Genomic DNA, 16,763 nt, shown 5'->3' on the forward strand with positions numbered 1-16,763 from the left:
ACTGTTGATTTTTGCAGGAGGGTCAACGTTTTTAATTCCGCAGCGGTAAAAATTGATGGTCGCCCAGAGCGTTAGATTATACTTTGGAAGAAATATAGGTAAGAAAGAAGTAACTATATAGAAAATAACAAACCCTTCGAAATGTTTTCCCGCTGTGAATGTTTTGCAGGTTGTTCAGTCTGGACAAGAGTTTTACACAGCGCTACACAAGTTTTAGGTCTCTCGCTGCTCCGCTTTCACGTCAAAATCTATTTTGTCGTCATAATCAGATTTCTATCCCGCGCTTAATTTTTTTAGTGGTCTCCATATTCCTGATCATAATTCTAACAATCTTTCTTATTATGAAGTAAAAATAAAATTGAAAAATTAGATATATAAATTGAATTATTTTCGTTCTAATTATGGGTCCACCAAGGGGTTAAACGTTGGTGATACATTTTTTCAATATCTGATTTTGTGACTGTGCTAAAGATACCCCTACTTTGACACATTTTTATACCACTGAAGACAAGAAATTTAATATTTGTAAATTATATCTTGCTTTTATGAATTCTTAATGTTTTTTAAACATGTATGGAAATTTTCACCAAAAGACGTTCGTTAGAAAGAGAAATATATACACTGTCTCAATAATTTTCGAACAGCCCTCGTAAACTGTGTACAATTAAATTATTATACGCTGCTGCAAAGTGATTTCTAAGATATACCATGATTTTACTGCCCTTCTTTGAACGAATACGAGATATCAGAACTTCTGATTAGTAGTTTATTGGAAGGAGAAGACTGCGACAATTATTTTTGTCATGAATTTACAGGGATTTTTATGGTAGCACTGCAGTTCTTTGGTCATCTATCCCGTTTTTTTTTATCAGCGGGCTACAAATGAACAGCTAAAACATGACTTGACTCAACTATTGAAGTGTAAACCAACGAACAAAAACAATTTAATACTACCATGGAAGCCAAAAACAAAAAAACTAATCTGCATCTGAATGCAAACTCTAAGAAAAGGATCAAATGAATATACTAGGGGAATACGAAAAAGGCTCAGTAAGCAGAAGTAAACAACAAAGGAACAAATGCTTATGACGACCCTGAGGACATTAGATTAAATTCAGCTTCTTAGAACCAATGTCATCCCCAACTCCTTCTCAGTCACTGAAATAAATCCTCAATAGAAGGCGTGATTCCCTGTGTGCCAGCTTTACAGCATTTCAAGTAAGATGAGAAAGGTGCATTTAAATTTTGGTTGATGATATTCATCAAGTCAATTAATGTAACATTGCATCACTAAAAGTATTGTTGTTTTATTTTTTTCAGTGAAACATTTAAAGTTCTCTTATGGTTAAATAGCTTCAACACAACCAAAAAGTTTCTTTAAAGTCTCTATAAAAGCTTTCATTCATAGAATTTAAACGCGCTCCATCATTCTATATAATCTGCTTCACATCTACATGTATTTTCAATCGAAACTAGTAGATAATTACTCGATAACGAGTCTGAAATCCTAGCCTGGAGAAAGATGAAATTTAGTTTTTAAGTGATATTGTGTGTGTGTGTGGTTGTGAAGCAAGTTTTCCAGAAGAAATATTTTGGAGGGGAAAACCTACACTACAAGATGGGGAAAATAAAAGCCGTCAATTTCCTTTTTTGTCTAAATTGAATGTATTCATCTTAATTCCAATTAAGAGGCATTCCACCGTAAAACCAGGCAATGGGTGGCACATGCCATGTCATGGATTTTTACTTATTTTTTGCATGTAGACTTATTAAAGCAAGTGTTTACACATGACAACATCAACATTTTTTTTAGTGCTCCTCTAGTCCTACATGTATTTTTGGTAAATGCTTAATTTTAAGTGCAAAAAAAGTCAACATGAGGGTAAAAAAATTACTATGTTTTTATTTTGTTTCATATGTAACAGCTACTCAAAAGCTGGATGTGTCGATAAATATTATTCATATCATAGACTCTTATCTTTTATTTTATTAATGAATAAGACTCCAATTCATTTTTCTCTAGAAAAAATTATATGGTCCAAATTTGAGTTTAGCAAATGACTTTTTGAATTAAGTATCAAATTTTCATTACGTTATAAATCCCAATATATTACAACGCCAGAATTTTTTCTCATTTTATTATGAATACAAAGTACACACTTTTGAGTCACTCAATAAAATCAGTGGGAACAGGTATATTGAAAGAAATAAAAGAAGTCAAAATTACCTCTTTTTTTTATTTTCCCAAATGAAACCTATCCCGACCGGAATTAAATAAAGAAGAAAATGCTATGATTGTAAAGTTAAATTTGGCTCTTTTGTTGTAATACGATTAAAAAGTTACTTGATTTTTTTTTTTTACATGTCTTATAGGTGGAAGGTGTCCTTAGTTTAATAAATTTATAAATTTTGCATTATTTTCGATCAGGATCGGTTTTATTTCAATCGGGATCGTTTTACATCGTAAATTTTGAAATATTTCCTAAATTTGGCTCTTCATTTTAATTTATCAGAAATATATGCTTGTCTTTTATTTCTTTTCAGTTAGTCAACTGTTTTTAATGAGTGTATCCATAGATTTAAATGTATATATTTAAATTACTAATGTCTTCTACGTACATGAAGATAACATGTAAAAACATCTGTTTGATTTCTTGATACTCAGTATTCGTACATGCAGTAAATAAGAACTGAAAGCAGACAGCATTCTAGCGTAATTGTTTATCTCATTTCCAAGTAGAATTTCTCTTTTATTATGTTCCCCAAACGAAGTTGGGGAACATATTGTTTTTACTCTGTTTCTTATTATTATTAAGGTCTTCCGTCTTCAGCGGAAGACCTTCTTGTTATTCTTCGGTTTCTTTTTCACTTTTTTTCTTCTATATTATTATTCTTTTTTTTCTTACCGATTTTGTGCACGCGATTTCTCGAAAACGGCTCGATGGATTTTAATGAAACTTTCAGGACTTATGTAACATTACTTGAACCTGATACATTTTTTTTATTTGATGACGTCACTTCCGGTTCGGAGATATTGCCGATTTTATGATTTTTGAAGGGTCAGGTTGTCTGCAGACTTTCTAAGAAATGGTTCTAGATAGAATCATGAAACTTTCAGGCATGATAGTCCTAGGTCTGTAGATATGCGTAAGGTTTTTCATTTTTATCGGAAGTGCCACACGTCGGCGCTCGCTTTGACCCGAAAAATGACATATTGCGAATTTCATAATTTTAACACCTTTTCTACGATATCTTTTTACCTGGAAATAATTTGATTAAACATATAGAACAAAAGAAGTGTAGAATTCCAAGATCTTTCAAATGATATCTCGAATAAAGGGCTGGCCCCTAAAATTAAGGGCCTAGAGGGTCCGAAAGTTTTTTCTTTATATCTTCAAAAGTATTGAGAATTTGTAATACATCAAAGAAGCAAAGTTGTTCAAAATGTCAAGCTTTATCTAATGGGGTCGTCAAAATACGTCCAGCGTCGTCACTTCCGGCCAAACCGGAAGTAGTCGGAAAACACGTATTTTTGCCGTTCTAGACAAGTTTTTGGATAATATAAGTATCTGGTAGCGTAAAAATTCATTTTTTTCGTCCGTCGTCGTCACTTCCGGTCAACCGGAAGTAGCTAAAAATAGCTTATTTTGAAGGTTTTGATGCAAAATTGAAATTATAAAGTCACTAGAGACAACTTAGCTCATTGCTTTCTTGTGTTGATGTCACTTCCGGTCAAAAACGGACGGAAGACCTACTCGTTGCTTTGCAACGAGCTTTGCTCTAGTTAAGGTCTTCCGTCTCCAACGGAAGACCTTCTTGTTTTCGTTCGGTTTCTTTTTCCCTATTATTATTAAGGTCTTCCGTCTCCAACGGAAGACCTTATTGTTTTCGTTCGGTTTCTTTTTCCCTATTATTATTATTTTTTTTCTTACCGATTTTGTGCACGCGATTTCTCAGAAACGGCTGGACCGATTCTCACCAAATTTTCAGATCTGATCGATATTTATCTGAACCTTGTCGGAAATTTTTCGTAAGTACGTCGTCACTTCCGGTCGTGATATATGGACGATTTTCTGATTTTTAGAGGGTCAGCTTGTCCTGAGATCTCCTCCTAAACGACTTAAGATATCGACTTGAGATTTTCAGTGAATGTAGAGGAAGGATGTTAGATGTGACATTTTGCATATAGAGCTTTCCAGGTAAAAAGGCATCGACGCTCGCCTGGGATCGAAAAATAGCCCCATACTCATCTCGCAAAAATTGACACGTTTTCTTTAATATCTTTTTACCTGTTAATATTTTGTTAAGACATATATAATAAAAAATGTGCAATATAGTAGGATCTTTCATTTGATATCAAGTAAACGGGGCTAGACTTTTAAATTAGGGGCAAAGAGGGGCCAAAAGTCTTTCGTCTTTAACTTTTTTGTTTTTCAATATTTTCAAATTATATGAGTATAGTTGATAGAAACATTTCTTATTAGGCTGAATATATAATTCGTTTGTAAATTTATAAATTCAAACTCGAGATATTAACATTCAAAAATCTGAAGCGGGAACGAAATGGCGGCGGTCTCTGTCAATTCCGACGTTTCGCAATAGCGTTTAACAGAGGCAGCCGAGCGTTTGCTTGATCGAAAGTAACATAAGGAGCAATGAAATATGTAGGGATACTTGGATTGTCACGTCGTACGTTCGTTGTAATTCTGTGTCAAACTCCTTACAAGTCTTCTTTAATTGGGTTTGGTTGTTTCTCAAAGTAGAAAAAAAAGAATTAATGTGCAAATTAAGTATGCATTGATGATATTATCTAAATCAAAAGGATTTAATCAGAAGAGAAAAGGCATGATTCCATGATGTTTTATCAAAGATCATAGTCAAAATCATATCTCATCTTATCGAAAATTCGGACGGAAGACCTACTCGTTGCTCGCAACGAGATCGCATCTAGTTATTATTATTTTTTTTCTTACCGATTTTGTGCACGCGATTTCTCAGAAACGGCTGGACCAATTCTCACCAAATTTTCAGATCTGATAGATATTCATCTGAACCTTGTCGGAAATTTTTCGTACGTACGTCGTCACTTCCGGTCGTGAGATATGGACGATTTACTTATTTTTAGAGGGTCAGCTTGTCCTGAGATCTCCTCCTAAACGACTTAAGATATCGACTTGACATTTTCAGTGAAGGTAGAGGAAGGATAGTAGATGTGACATTTTGCATATAGAGCTTTCCAGGTAAGAAGGCATCGACGCTCGCCTGGTCTCGAAAAATAGCCTCATACTCATCTCGCAAAAATTGACACGTTTTCTTTTATATCTTTTTACCTGTTAATATTTTGTCAGGACATATATAATAAAAAATGTGCAATATAGTAAGACCTTTCATTTGATATCAATTAAACGGGGTTAGTTCTTCAAATTAGGGGCATAGAGGGGCCAAAAGTCTCTCGTCTCTAATTTTTTTGTTTTTCAATATTTTCAAATGATATTAGTATAGTTGATAGAAACATTTCTTATTAGGCTGAATATATAATTCGTTTGTAAATTTATGAATTCAAACTCGAGATAACATTCAAAATTCTGAAGCGGGAACTAATTGGCGGCGGTCTCTGTCAATTCCGACATTTCGCAATAGCGGTTAACAGAGGCAGCCGAGCGTTTGCTTGAACGAAAGTAACATAAGGAGCAATGAAATGTGTAGGGATACTTGGATTGTCACGTCGTAGGTTCGTTGCAATTCTGTGTCAAACTACATTCATAATCCAAGGTCTCCTTACAAGTTTTCTTTAATTGGTTTTGGTTGTTTCTCAAAGTAGAAAAAAGAAAAGAATTAATGTGCAAATTAAGTACGCATTGATGATATTATCTAAATCAAAAGGATTTAATCAAAAGAGAAAAAGCATGATTCCATGATGTTTTATCAAAGATCATAGTCAAAGTCATATCTCATCTTATCGAAAATTCGGACGGAAGACCTACTCGTTGCTCGCAACGAGATCGCATCTAGTTATTATTATTTTTCTTCTTCCTGGGAAAATTTTGTCCACGAATGATCTAGTAAACTACACATCCGACTAAGGTAAAATGTTTTTAGGATCAGTAGACATGTTGTGTAGATTTGCCGAACGAAGGTCATTTTGCGCGCACGTGCTTGCAAGAGCGTGCACGTGCAACAAAAGAAATGACCAATATAATGTGTTTTGCCGTAATTTTTCCAATTTTTAATGAAATGCGTTGATACTCATAATATAAGTATATAATAGTAGTATAGATGTGATGACATGGTCAAAATAACAAGATCTCACGCGCATGCACGTGCGCTTCGCTCTGATTAGCTGAAACTAAAGTCTCAATGTCTTTCTTGTTTTTAGCTCTACTGGTCAGAGACCAGAAGAGCTTATGCGATAGTAATGCGTCCGGCGTCCGCCCGTCTGTCCGTCTGTCTGTAAACAATTTTTCAAAATGCTACTCCTCCTACAGTTTTAGTCTAATTTCAATATAACTTGGCACACAAGTAGACTTCACTAAGATACATATTTCTGTATATCGGTTTTTGATTTCGATGAACGGTGTTGCCGTGGTTACTAAATATAGAAATTTCTGTGAAATTCTTTCAAAATGCTACTCCTCCTACAGTTTTGGTCTGATTTCAGTATTACTTGGCACACAAGTAGACTACACTAAGATACATAATTCTGTGTATTGGTTTTTGATTTCGATGAACAGTGTTGCCATGGTTACTAAAAATAGAAATTTCTGTGAAATTCTTTCAAAATGCTACTCCTCCTACAGTTTTAACCTGATTTCAGTATTACTTGGCACACAAGTAGAATACACTTAGATACATAATTCTTTGTATCGGTTTTTGATTTCGATGAACGGTGTTGCCGTGGTTACTAAAAATAGAAATTTCTGTGAAATTCTTTCAAAATGCTTCTCCTCCTACAGTTTTGGTCTGATTTCAGTATTACTTGGCACACAAGTAGAATACACTTAGATACGTAATTCTGTATATCGGTTTTTGATTTCGATGAACGGTGTTGCCATGGTTACTAAAAATAGAAATTTCTGTAAAATTGTTTCTAAATGCTACTGGCTACAGTTTTGGTCTGATTTCAATATAACTTGGCACACAAGTAGACTACACTAAGATACATAAAGAGACTTTATCAACGATCATTATTCTATTTATTGCTGTTGTAAAGTTTCATATCCCAGCTGCTTAAGTACTTTTCTCTTCCTTTGCTTTAAGTTCAAACCAGTAGAGCTTCAGTCTCGAAAGAGACTTCTGGTTTGATAAAATCCTTTGATATTTTGAACATAGTCATATATTAGGGAGATCTACAGCATGATATATAAGAATTATTATGAAAGCACTTACATGCACGTGTGCTGGCAAGAGCGCGCACGTGCAACATGTGAAATTACCAATATAATGGATTAAGCCTTCACTTTTCTATTTCTTGATGGAATTTTTTGAAACTCACACTGCACTGGATATATTAGTAGTATCAACAAGACGACATGGTCAAAATAGCAAAATCTGACGCGCATGCACGTGCACTTCGCTCTGATTGGCTGAAACTAAAGTCTCAATATCTTTCTTGTTTTTTGTCATAATCCTTTGAAATTTTGAACATAGTCATACATTATGAAGATCTACAGCATGATATATAAGAATTGACATGTAAGCATGCGCATGCACGTGTGCTGCAATCTGATTGGCTGAAACTTTAAATGCCTATAACTTTCTTAATTTTCTACAAAACAGGATGAAATTTAGAATATGAATTGGTATAATAGATTCCTACATGATACTATTAGCAAAATTGAATGCAAGGACGCTCTTGCATGTACCTGCGCAAGCGCAATGCGTGAAATGAACAATATATTTGAAAAAACGGTAACATTTTTATTTTTCTGACTTTTTATTGATTCTTGGAATATAAAGATATGTTATTGGTTTAGACAACATGCCATGATCACCTTGCATGTGCATTCACGTGCGTTTGCGTGCAATGCGTTAAATGACTAAAAGTTGATATCATTGTAAATTTTAAATTTCTTTTATGAAATCCTGCGATACTGGGCATATTAAATTTTTTTTAAAGGAAATTGGCACAAAGAGGGAGTTGAGGAGCGTTTGGGGAACATCTGTAACGGTCCCCGTTACAATTAGAACTAGTTTTCTTAGGAATTTTAGTCAATTTCAATCAGTGGCGAAATTAAACTTGACTAAATACAGAACATATTTTAATTATGTGTACAGTCTCGACTTTTTCCAATTTTTCTTTTACCTGACATCTGTAAAGCCTTTCCCCCTATATTTTCATCTTTTATAAAATATTATCTTAATTAGAAAATAATTTCTTTCATATACAGTATCATTATTTAATAGCTCATAAATCGCAAGTAAAAAACACGGGGGGGGATCATGACATCGTTATTTTTTAAAACTGGTTTCATGAACGTGAAAACATTTTTTGAATTGGCTAACATAGTCACATGTTTAACTCCACATTAAATGTGAGTGTGTGATTGTTTCAATCTCCAAATAATAATAAAAAAAATAATAATAAATAGAATTTAAAAAAAAAAACAAATGTTTCACTAAACCATCTTCCATCAACTATTGTGGGAAGTAATTTAACTCAAAAATATATTTTTATAACTTATAACTTTTATAACTTATCCAGTTTTTACAAGTTTTCCCAATTTTATAAGAAATGTTCATTATAAACACTTCATTAAAAAAATTAGTTCTCAGACATTCATAAAAAAAAAAAACGGCTTGCTTTCATGCATCTAGTTGATACGCTTCCAGTGTATAAATACATTTTGATATAAAAATATTATCTAATATTTAAAATAATGCACTCTGTAGAGTAATTAAACAGAAAATCTTTTTCTTCACAATTTTACGCAAAGAATTTACAAACTTCTCTGGAAAACTTTTAACAATTTCATTGTGACGCAATAGTAGTTATGTAAATTAACCTGGATAATAGAGCCAATTTAATTCCAAATTTTACGTTTGGAGGCGGAAATGAATTTTATTCTGAAAATAAATTAGTTATTTTTTGTTTAATAATTTTCTTTAGTGTATCGATTCTAAATATTTACTAGGATTCCGATAAAAAGGTGTTAATCTGATTTACCGATGTCACGGGAGATAACTCTTGCATCGCAAAATTTCATAAAAACGTCTTTATATTTTGCCAGAAAACTACTATCGAAAGTGTTTTTCCAACAAATTTTATATTTTAAACAAAAAGATGAAATATTTCTAGATTTAGTTAAGTGTTAATTATAGTCCTGTTAAAAATGTAATAGAAATTACAGTTCCTTGTTTCTGACCTACATTCAATGGTTTATATAGGGGAATTCAAACACACAAAATATAAGGATATTTTACTCAATAAGCAATTTTCAAACAAATCTTCAATTACATTTTTCCTTTTGGACTACATTGATATTGTTTTCAATAAAATATCAAATATTCCTCACATTCGATGTGCCGCCTATCAATACAATACTGCCTGGTTTTTCGGTGGACTGCCTCTTAAATCACTGGGCCCATGGGTTAGAACGCTTGTCTAATGAACCTCAGCTTGCTTTTCCTTTTCCTAAATAGTTATTTTTACAAGAAAACCAGAAAAAATGTTCCTTTATATTATGGTTAAGTAAGTTACTGAATCTACACAAAATGGGATTCTTCTATCTGACTAACATGGTTTGCAATTTCAGCTATGAATAAGAAATTATTTTCCTATATTATGTACATTATGGGAATCTTGATCTAAATTTAACCAATTCCAACATTTACTGTAACCAAGGATCCATATATTGCAGTTAAACGTATATTGACCCATCTTAGTCTCTGATCAGCTATTGAAGGGGGTTGAACATTATATAATTTACATTTCATTAGTAATAATTAACATATCTTCTACACTTTCTGATGCTGTTATTTTTTGAAAAGAAGATCATCAAAGACAATCCTGTATATTTCAAGAGAGAGAGAGAGAGAGAGAGAAATAAAGAGATAACATGAAAAGAAAAGGGTACTTACACCGACTTGAAATAGTTGAATGCAACGATTTATCATCCAAGATGTCACAAATAAGTATATCTTTTCCAAGCTCAGAAATAATTCTGGTTAGTATCTCTTCATAGGTGTTCTCTATTCCAACAAACGAATTGTATAAAGTTCGTTTTCTACTGTCTTTTGGTAAAAAGCGAACAAATTTCCCTTTACGGTAATTTCGCGATCTGAAATATTTCATCGAACTCTCTAGTGACACATTTAGTAACTGTCTATTCATAAAGCAACCATATTGACTTAACATTTCCCAATTGTTGTCTTCAAACATGTATTTAAACATGGTCTCTTCTTGACCACAAACTTTGCTCCTCTTCCAACATATGTTTAAGTAATCAAACATTGTCTCGTCTTGAACACCAGCTGAGGCAAATGTCACCTTTTCGTTCTCTATTGATATAAATCCTTTTGATCGCAATGTTTGAATACTATAACTTATGTTCTTTGAAACGTCTAGTGCCCCAATAATTTCTAATTCTCTTTTTGTTAATGTTTCAGTCTTTTCCAGGATAAAGGTATTCTTATTGCTGCACAGAATGAGAAATAAAACAGCACGTTCTTCATTGGACAACTCCTTGTATTTTTCTACAAAAAATTTAACAGAATTATTCATGCTGTAAGATTTCATCAATACAAAAATGTAATTATATTGACTTGCCTTCTGACTTACATGCTAAATATATTTGAAAACAAAACACTAGTTTTTTATCTGTGTGTAGTCATCAAACATGTTTAGATGTGAAATTGATATTCATATTCAAACCAAAAAGAGATTTATTTTTAAAAGCGCTATTCTAATAAGACTTGGTTCTTCGACTGAATTTTGATGTGACTTTAAAATTTTCAATTGGGCGAAAATATCCTTGATCCATTTCATCAATATATGTTTTGAAAAACGAATATTGTATATATATTTATTTTCAATATGATTGGATCAGTTTTTTATATCTCCTGTTAGAATTTTTACTCATCTGAGACAAAACCATATACTGGTAAAGGGCTTCAAAATTAAGACTATCACGCCGCGCTCTGGTTCGCATGGGTTCTTTCGTGCGTCATCCGAAAGAACCATTTGTAACTTTCACTGTTAATGCAAGGGTGCTTGTTGAACGAACACCCATTATCAATGCTTAAAGTCTTAGGATTGATGCTACACTGAAAGTAAAAGTAGATCATGGTGGAATGTGTATAATGTGTATGTTGGAATGTGTATAATCATCAATATATCTGTATTTGTTTGTTCTTCCGCAGGATTAAATAACTAGTAAAGCTGTCAAATTTATATTTTCCATGTAATATGAATAAGTTTAAGAAATGTATTCTTACCTCTATTGAATAATTTTAGGCACTGAAATTGAGCAAATAAATTACAATAGCCTCATTCCTCGGGAATGCATATACCTCTTTTGTAATAACACCCGCCTATATACCCATCTTTACTCGTAAAAGACCATAAGGTCACAAACCAAGCCGAATTGTGTTAATATTGGGTCTAAAAATCCATAGATAATGCGGTATTATTCAAAATAATGAAAAATGCGAACAAAACAGAAGGTTTAATTTTCCTTCAGTCTTGTTTGAAAATACAAGAATGTTTGTAGATCTAATATAATAATTCCAGACATAATGCACGGGTGCTGTTTGATCAAACACTCATTATTAATGCTAAGAGTCTTAGCGCTGAAAGCAAAAGTAGATAATGGAATGTGTATGTGTATGTTGGAATGTGTATAATCATTTTGTAATTTTAACCTTTTGGAGCCCATCTCCGGCGTAAAGTTAAGTCAGTATATAAGTTAAAAAAATCTCGAATCGGCCGTTAAACAATATGCATTCTGATACAATCAATCAATTATGTAATTTTAATTAAAATAACAAAAATAGCAAACGATGAAACATTTCTTTACCTGAAATCTCTGTTTTCCATATTTCATAGTCATCAAGATATATACCAACTGAAAATAGATCACATTTATCTTTTTGGTTGTGTACAAACAAAAACAATTTCTTATTTTTGGAAGTAAAGGGTCAATGTTTGATAATTATATGAGAAACTTTGAAAAAGACTAACCAAAGAAGGGATATTCTTAATTCAAGTTTATTGCTGCATTGAGAAGGATTATTGACCCAGTACCTCTGGATTACACATGCAGCAAGTGCCGTACCACTACGAACAATAACGTAGATAAACGAACTTTTTTAAAGTAAAATTACAAAAAGTTCGTCTACTCAGTAAAGAGCAATATCGATAAAATAAACGAATAGTATTTTCTTGAATCCATCCTTAGCTACCAATGCTTATTAGCATGATATGGAATAAGTAGTGAGTTGTGGTGTCTTGCAATGATAGCAAAAGTCTTTTAGTCTATGTATTATAGAATACATGATGGAAATAGAAGACAAAAAATACCAAATAAGTATAAAAATCTTGACGATCTCTCTGAATGCCCACTGGCCAGATACCTATCGTTTTTTAACCTCAAACATATTTGTACATTAATTGCAATTAAAAAAAAATGCATTGCTGATATTCAAATTCGCCAATCCTGCAAAAATATCGGAGATTTGACAATTTTCCCTAAATAATATGATTAACTTTAATCTTAACTTTAAAGAAATACTGTGGATGAATTTACATAATTTTGTGGATTCAGAGATACTTTTATTAGTATTTTTAATTACTTAATTGCAAATTTTATAAACCTGAGGATTGGACTACCTTATCATACAATTTAAAAAAAAATCAAGTCTTTGATTATGTAAAAATTTAAACTAAATTCAGTGTTCTATACATATTTTGAGAGGCAGAATAGAAGATATTTTCATACGCCATCATTCCGCCAAAAATATAGCCCCTGTTAGTTTTAAACAGCAGTTTACAATTTCTAATTAAAGTTGTAAAACGTTGATGAGGAAAGAAAAATACGATATTTTAAATCTCTTACACGTTGATATATAAATCATATAAGTAAATACGTTGCATATTTCATCTAGTCAGAAACTAGAGAAAACTATTTCAAGAACACTTAGTCTGAAATATGAATTCCCAATATCTCACCTCTATCAAGCTTTACTGAAATGTCTCTATCACTATCCTCCTGATGATTTAAATTACTGTTTATCTTGTCTGAAACGTCTTTATCCAATGGGGAGTTTTCTTCTTTGCTATTGTCTTCCTTTGAAGAGTCTGATTTCCTGGTCTCATCTAAACATAGTATTTCGTCCTGGTTTTCCACTACACAATCTAAAAAGGATTTACGGTGAATATACGTTTTTTCTCCTTGCTCTTCCCCAAATTGTTCTCTGTTTGTTTCACCTATTGGGGGAAACTTTCACTTAAGAAGACTATTGATATATTCACAGGTTTATTTTAGAAGCATATTCAGCTGATTCAAATTACTGAATTTGTTAGTTGGCTTATGTACATACATGTATTACATGTAACAGACTTTCCGAATATATAATAAAGTATCCAGTTATGATTATGAAATCTAGGGTGAAACATACACATGAAAATGCTTTTTTTCTTAAACATTATATATTCATTATTTAATAAACCGTAATCATTAGTAAAAAAAGAATTATTAATTCTTATTATATTCATTTATGAATATTAATTATATTAAATTAAATATTAATTAAAAAATAACCAACATGTAGATCTTTCTCCAAAACTATTTTCTTTGCCCAGGGTTTTTGTATTTGCAGACAAAAGTAAAGACTCATCATTCATTTCTTGGTTACCTTCACTTTCCTGTATTTCCTCTTCATATTCTATGAGTGGAATTTTTTCTACAAATAAAATTAATTGTTAAGTTTATGCATTTATTGTATCAGATTATAATACATATACAGTGGACCCTCAGATATCTGGATGCTTCAGTATCCGGACGACTTTTCCTCGGAACAGAATTTTTTAATGTTACTTGTTCTTGTTTAACTGCTAATTCAAATATCCGGACGCTTCACATATTCGGACAAATTGTCTAGGAACCAAAGCGTCCGTATAAATGAGGTTCCACTGTAATAGAAACTATTAACATTCTCATCTTCAATTTTCTTTTAATTTCCTTCACATTGACTTGATGTAACAGAAGTCAAATCCGGTAAGATAAACAGGTACTATGCTATCTTGTTTATGATTAAATAAGATGTCATTTAAAAAAGGCACAGAAAGGCGGAGCATTACTATAACACCAAATAATATAGAATAATTATGTGATCATTGTGAAAAGAAACACCTTTCTTACATCACTTTCTAAACCATAATTAAAACATGGCAATATACATCAGTAAAATTTAAGCAAGATGTTTCTGCAAAAATAATATTTACATTTGCCGTGTTTTTCTCATAACTAATTATAAAATTGATTTGAATGCTATTCTGTTTTATACTCACGCGTAGAAATATACACAGAAAAATTCGCGCTAAAGTGACATCACAGTGGGGCTACAGAGACATTAATTAAAATTTAAGTATCACGATATAAGGCAGCGAGAAAATATGATATTTGGAATAAGTTAGCGCTATCTATTGGGATTCCCAGGGGTACCAAATGCGCTCCGTTATTAGCCGACCTATTTTTATATTCATATGAAGCAGAATTTGTGCAAAATCTAGTGCATGAAAAGAAGAAAACACTTGCTGTGGCCTTCAACACGACATTTACATATATCGACGAAGTATTGTCAATTAACAATGGTCATTCCCATTCCTACGTCGATACGATATATCCTGGTGAACTTGAGATAAAAGATACTATAGAGTCTGACACATCTGTTTCATACTTGGATATTTTACTTGAAAAAGACGTTAATGGTAATCTAACAACCACGCTATATGATAAACGTGATGACTTTAACTTTTCTATCGTTAACTTCCCTTGCTTATAATGAAGCAATATACCTTCTTCACCTGCATACAGAATGAATGTATCACAGTTGATTCGATATGCAAATGCAACGTATGAACAATTTCTAAAATGAGGTAAATTATTGACAAGCAAGTTCAACCCTACTATTGTTATTGTGATTTGAATTCAAGCCACGTGGTTTAGGTTGACCTATTCAAAGGTTATAGAGCAGAACCGGTTTTATAAATAAAATTGGCAGCAAACAGGAAATTGCTATAGACTGTTTCTTTTGAAAGCATGTCCTGTAAAAAATGTGTTTCAAGACCTTTCTGAAAGACTTTCATGATTTTCAATAGAAACGGGTGACTAATGGGGGAGGGGGTTAAAATAACAATATATCATATCATTTACGGCGAAAGCGGCCGATACGCTGTCTAAAAAAATGTGTAATATCATCTACACACACAAACCTTTGTTTGCCTTATATGGTAATTGTTATTCATGCGCACAGAGGATCTTACCACGAGCAACTGACCAATCATTGAATTGCAACGTTTATTCCAAAATATGTTTACATTTTACTTCGAACACGTGTCTCAGGTCAATTTATGTTCGTGTCAATGGAGCGTAAAATAAAAAAATGTTCTTATGAACAAAATACAAAGATTAGATACTTAAAAAGTTTTAACGGGCATTTTTTAATATTTTGGTAACTAAAAATAATTATGTGTAATAAAATGTAGTTTGTGTCAAGTTCAGAACACCAGCGCTTCAAGGGTAGCGAGCAGCATCTCATGCATTTAAATGGACAAAACATTTTTTACATACTAGTGGCCATGACCAGGGAATCCACCTGACAATTGTATTCACCGATAGTACAACAAAGGAATTAATACAGACGCAAATCGCTTTGCAGTATGACTTTGAGAAACCTAGACTTCCACAGTTTATATAACAAATGAATTCTTTGTCATTGTGAGCATGGAAATAAAAGAATTAATAAAAAATGCTTTTCATTCACGAGATGGATGGAAAAAAAATGGTCTTTGTTTCTTTCCGATCGCCATAAGATTTTTCTTCTCTTTCAAGCGTAAAATTCCTGTAGTATTTGTAGTAACCCATAATGCAATTCTCATTCAGCTGATTGGTCAGTTAAAGTCATGTTGGTGCCTCATTTGCTAATCTGACGCCAAAAAATATAGTCATGGTTCCCACGCAAAAATATTTGCCCAAAAAGATTATTCTAATTCATGACAGAGTCACTGCAGAAAATTGTATCATAGAAAATGCTTATTTAAGTTTGAATAAATTCAAGAGGGATCGATTGAAGTACATTTCTACAGATATAGGGTGGTGAAAACTGAAACGCAACATATCTTTTCTGTTTACCATGTCTCCACGTGCTAGTCACTTCCTAGGCACATTTCCGTGAATAATTTACCCTATCTCGCTGTAGTCTCGCTAACTCTCGCCAGAGCCACTGCCAGAGCTACTCTGAACTCATCGGGTTTTATATTTTGCAGAGCACCGAAAAATAAAAAAAAGTTCCGAAAACATTAGTAGGGGTGAAGTTAATGAACAAGAATATCAACAGTCTCGTTTAAAGTCATCATTTCGTCATTACAATGACCTTGTGAGCAAATACAATTTATCATTGAGACAAGTGCTGACTGACGTTTTTCATACCAATTGTTCGTACATTATTTATACACTGAATTGACGGCGGATTTTTCTGTTATTTTCCGATCATGACAAGGTGCAAACGGCGAGTGTGACTGGTCAGCAGGGGATGCTACTCCTATA

The 16,763-nt window shown here is 32.6% G+C and overlaps 1 protein-coding gene across 1 annotated transcript in view; it reads right to left on the reverse strand.

Moving 5' to 3' along the window:
• The window catches only part of LOC134244637 (uncharacterized), a 44,822-nt gene that overhangs the window by 23,828 nt on the left and 4,231 nt on the right, over positions 1-16,763 (reverse strand). Inside the window, exons 4-7 of the mRNA XM_062726894.1 lie at positions 13,762-13,899; positions 13,166-13,423; positions 12,015-12,062; positions 10,078-10,692 (exon numbers count right to left, since the gene is read on the reverse strand). Of these exons, the coding sequence (XP_062582878.1) occupies positions 10,078-10,692; positions 12,015-12,062; positions 13,166-13,423; positions 13,762-13,899 (1,059 nt within the window). The remainder of the gene's footprint in view (positions 1-10,077; positions 10,693-12,014; positions 12,063-13,165; positions 13,424-13,761; positions 13,900-16,763) is intronic.

Source organism: Saccostrea cucullata, unplaced genomic scaffold, assembly GCF_032062105.1.
Source record: "Saccostrea cucullata isolate Sc308-1 unplaced genomic scaffold, CSIRO_AGI_Scuc_v1 ctg2420, whole genome shotgun sequence".
Lineage (NCBI taxonomy): Eukaryota > Metazoa > Mollusca > Bivalvia > Ostreida > Ostreidae > Saccostrea > Saccostrea cuccullata.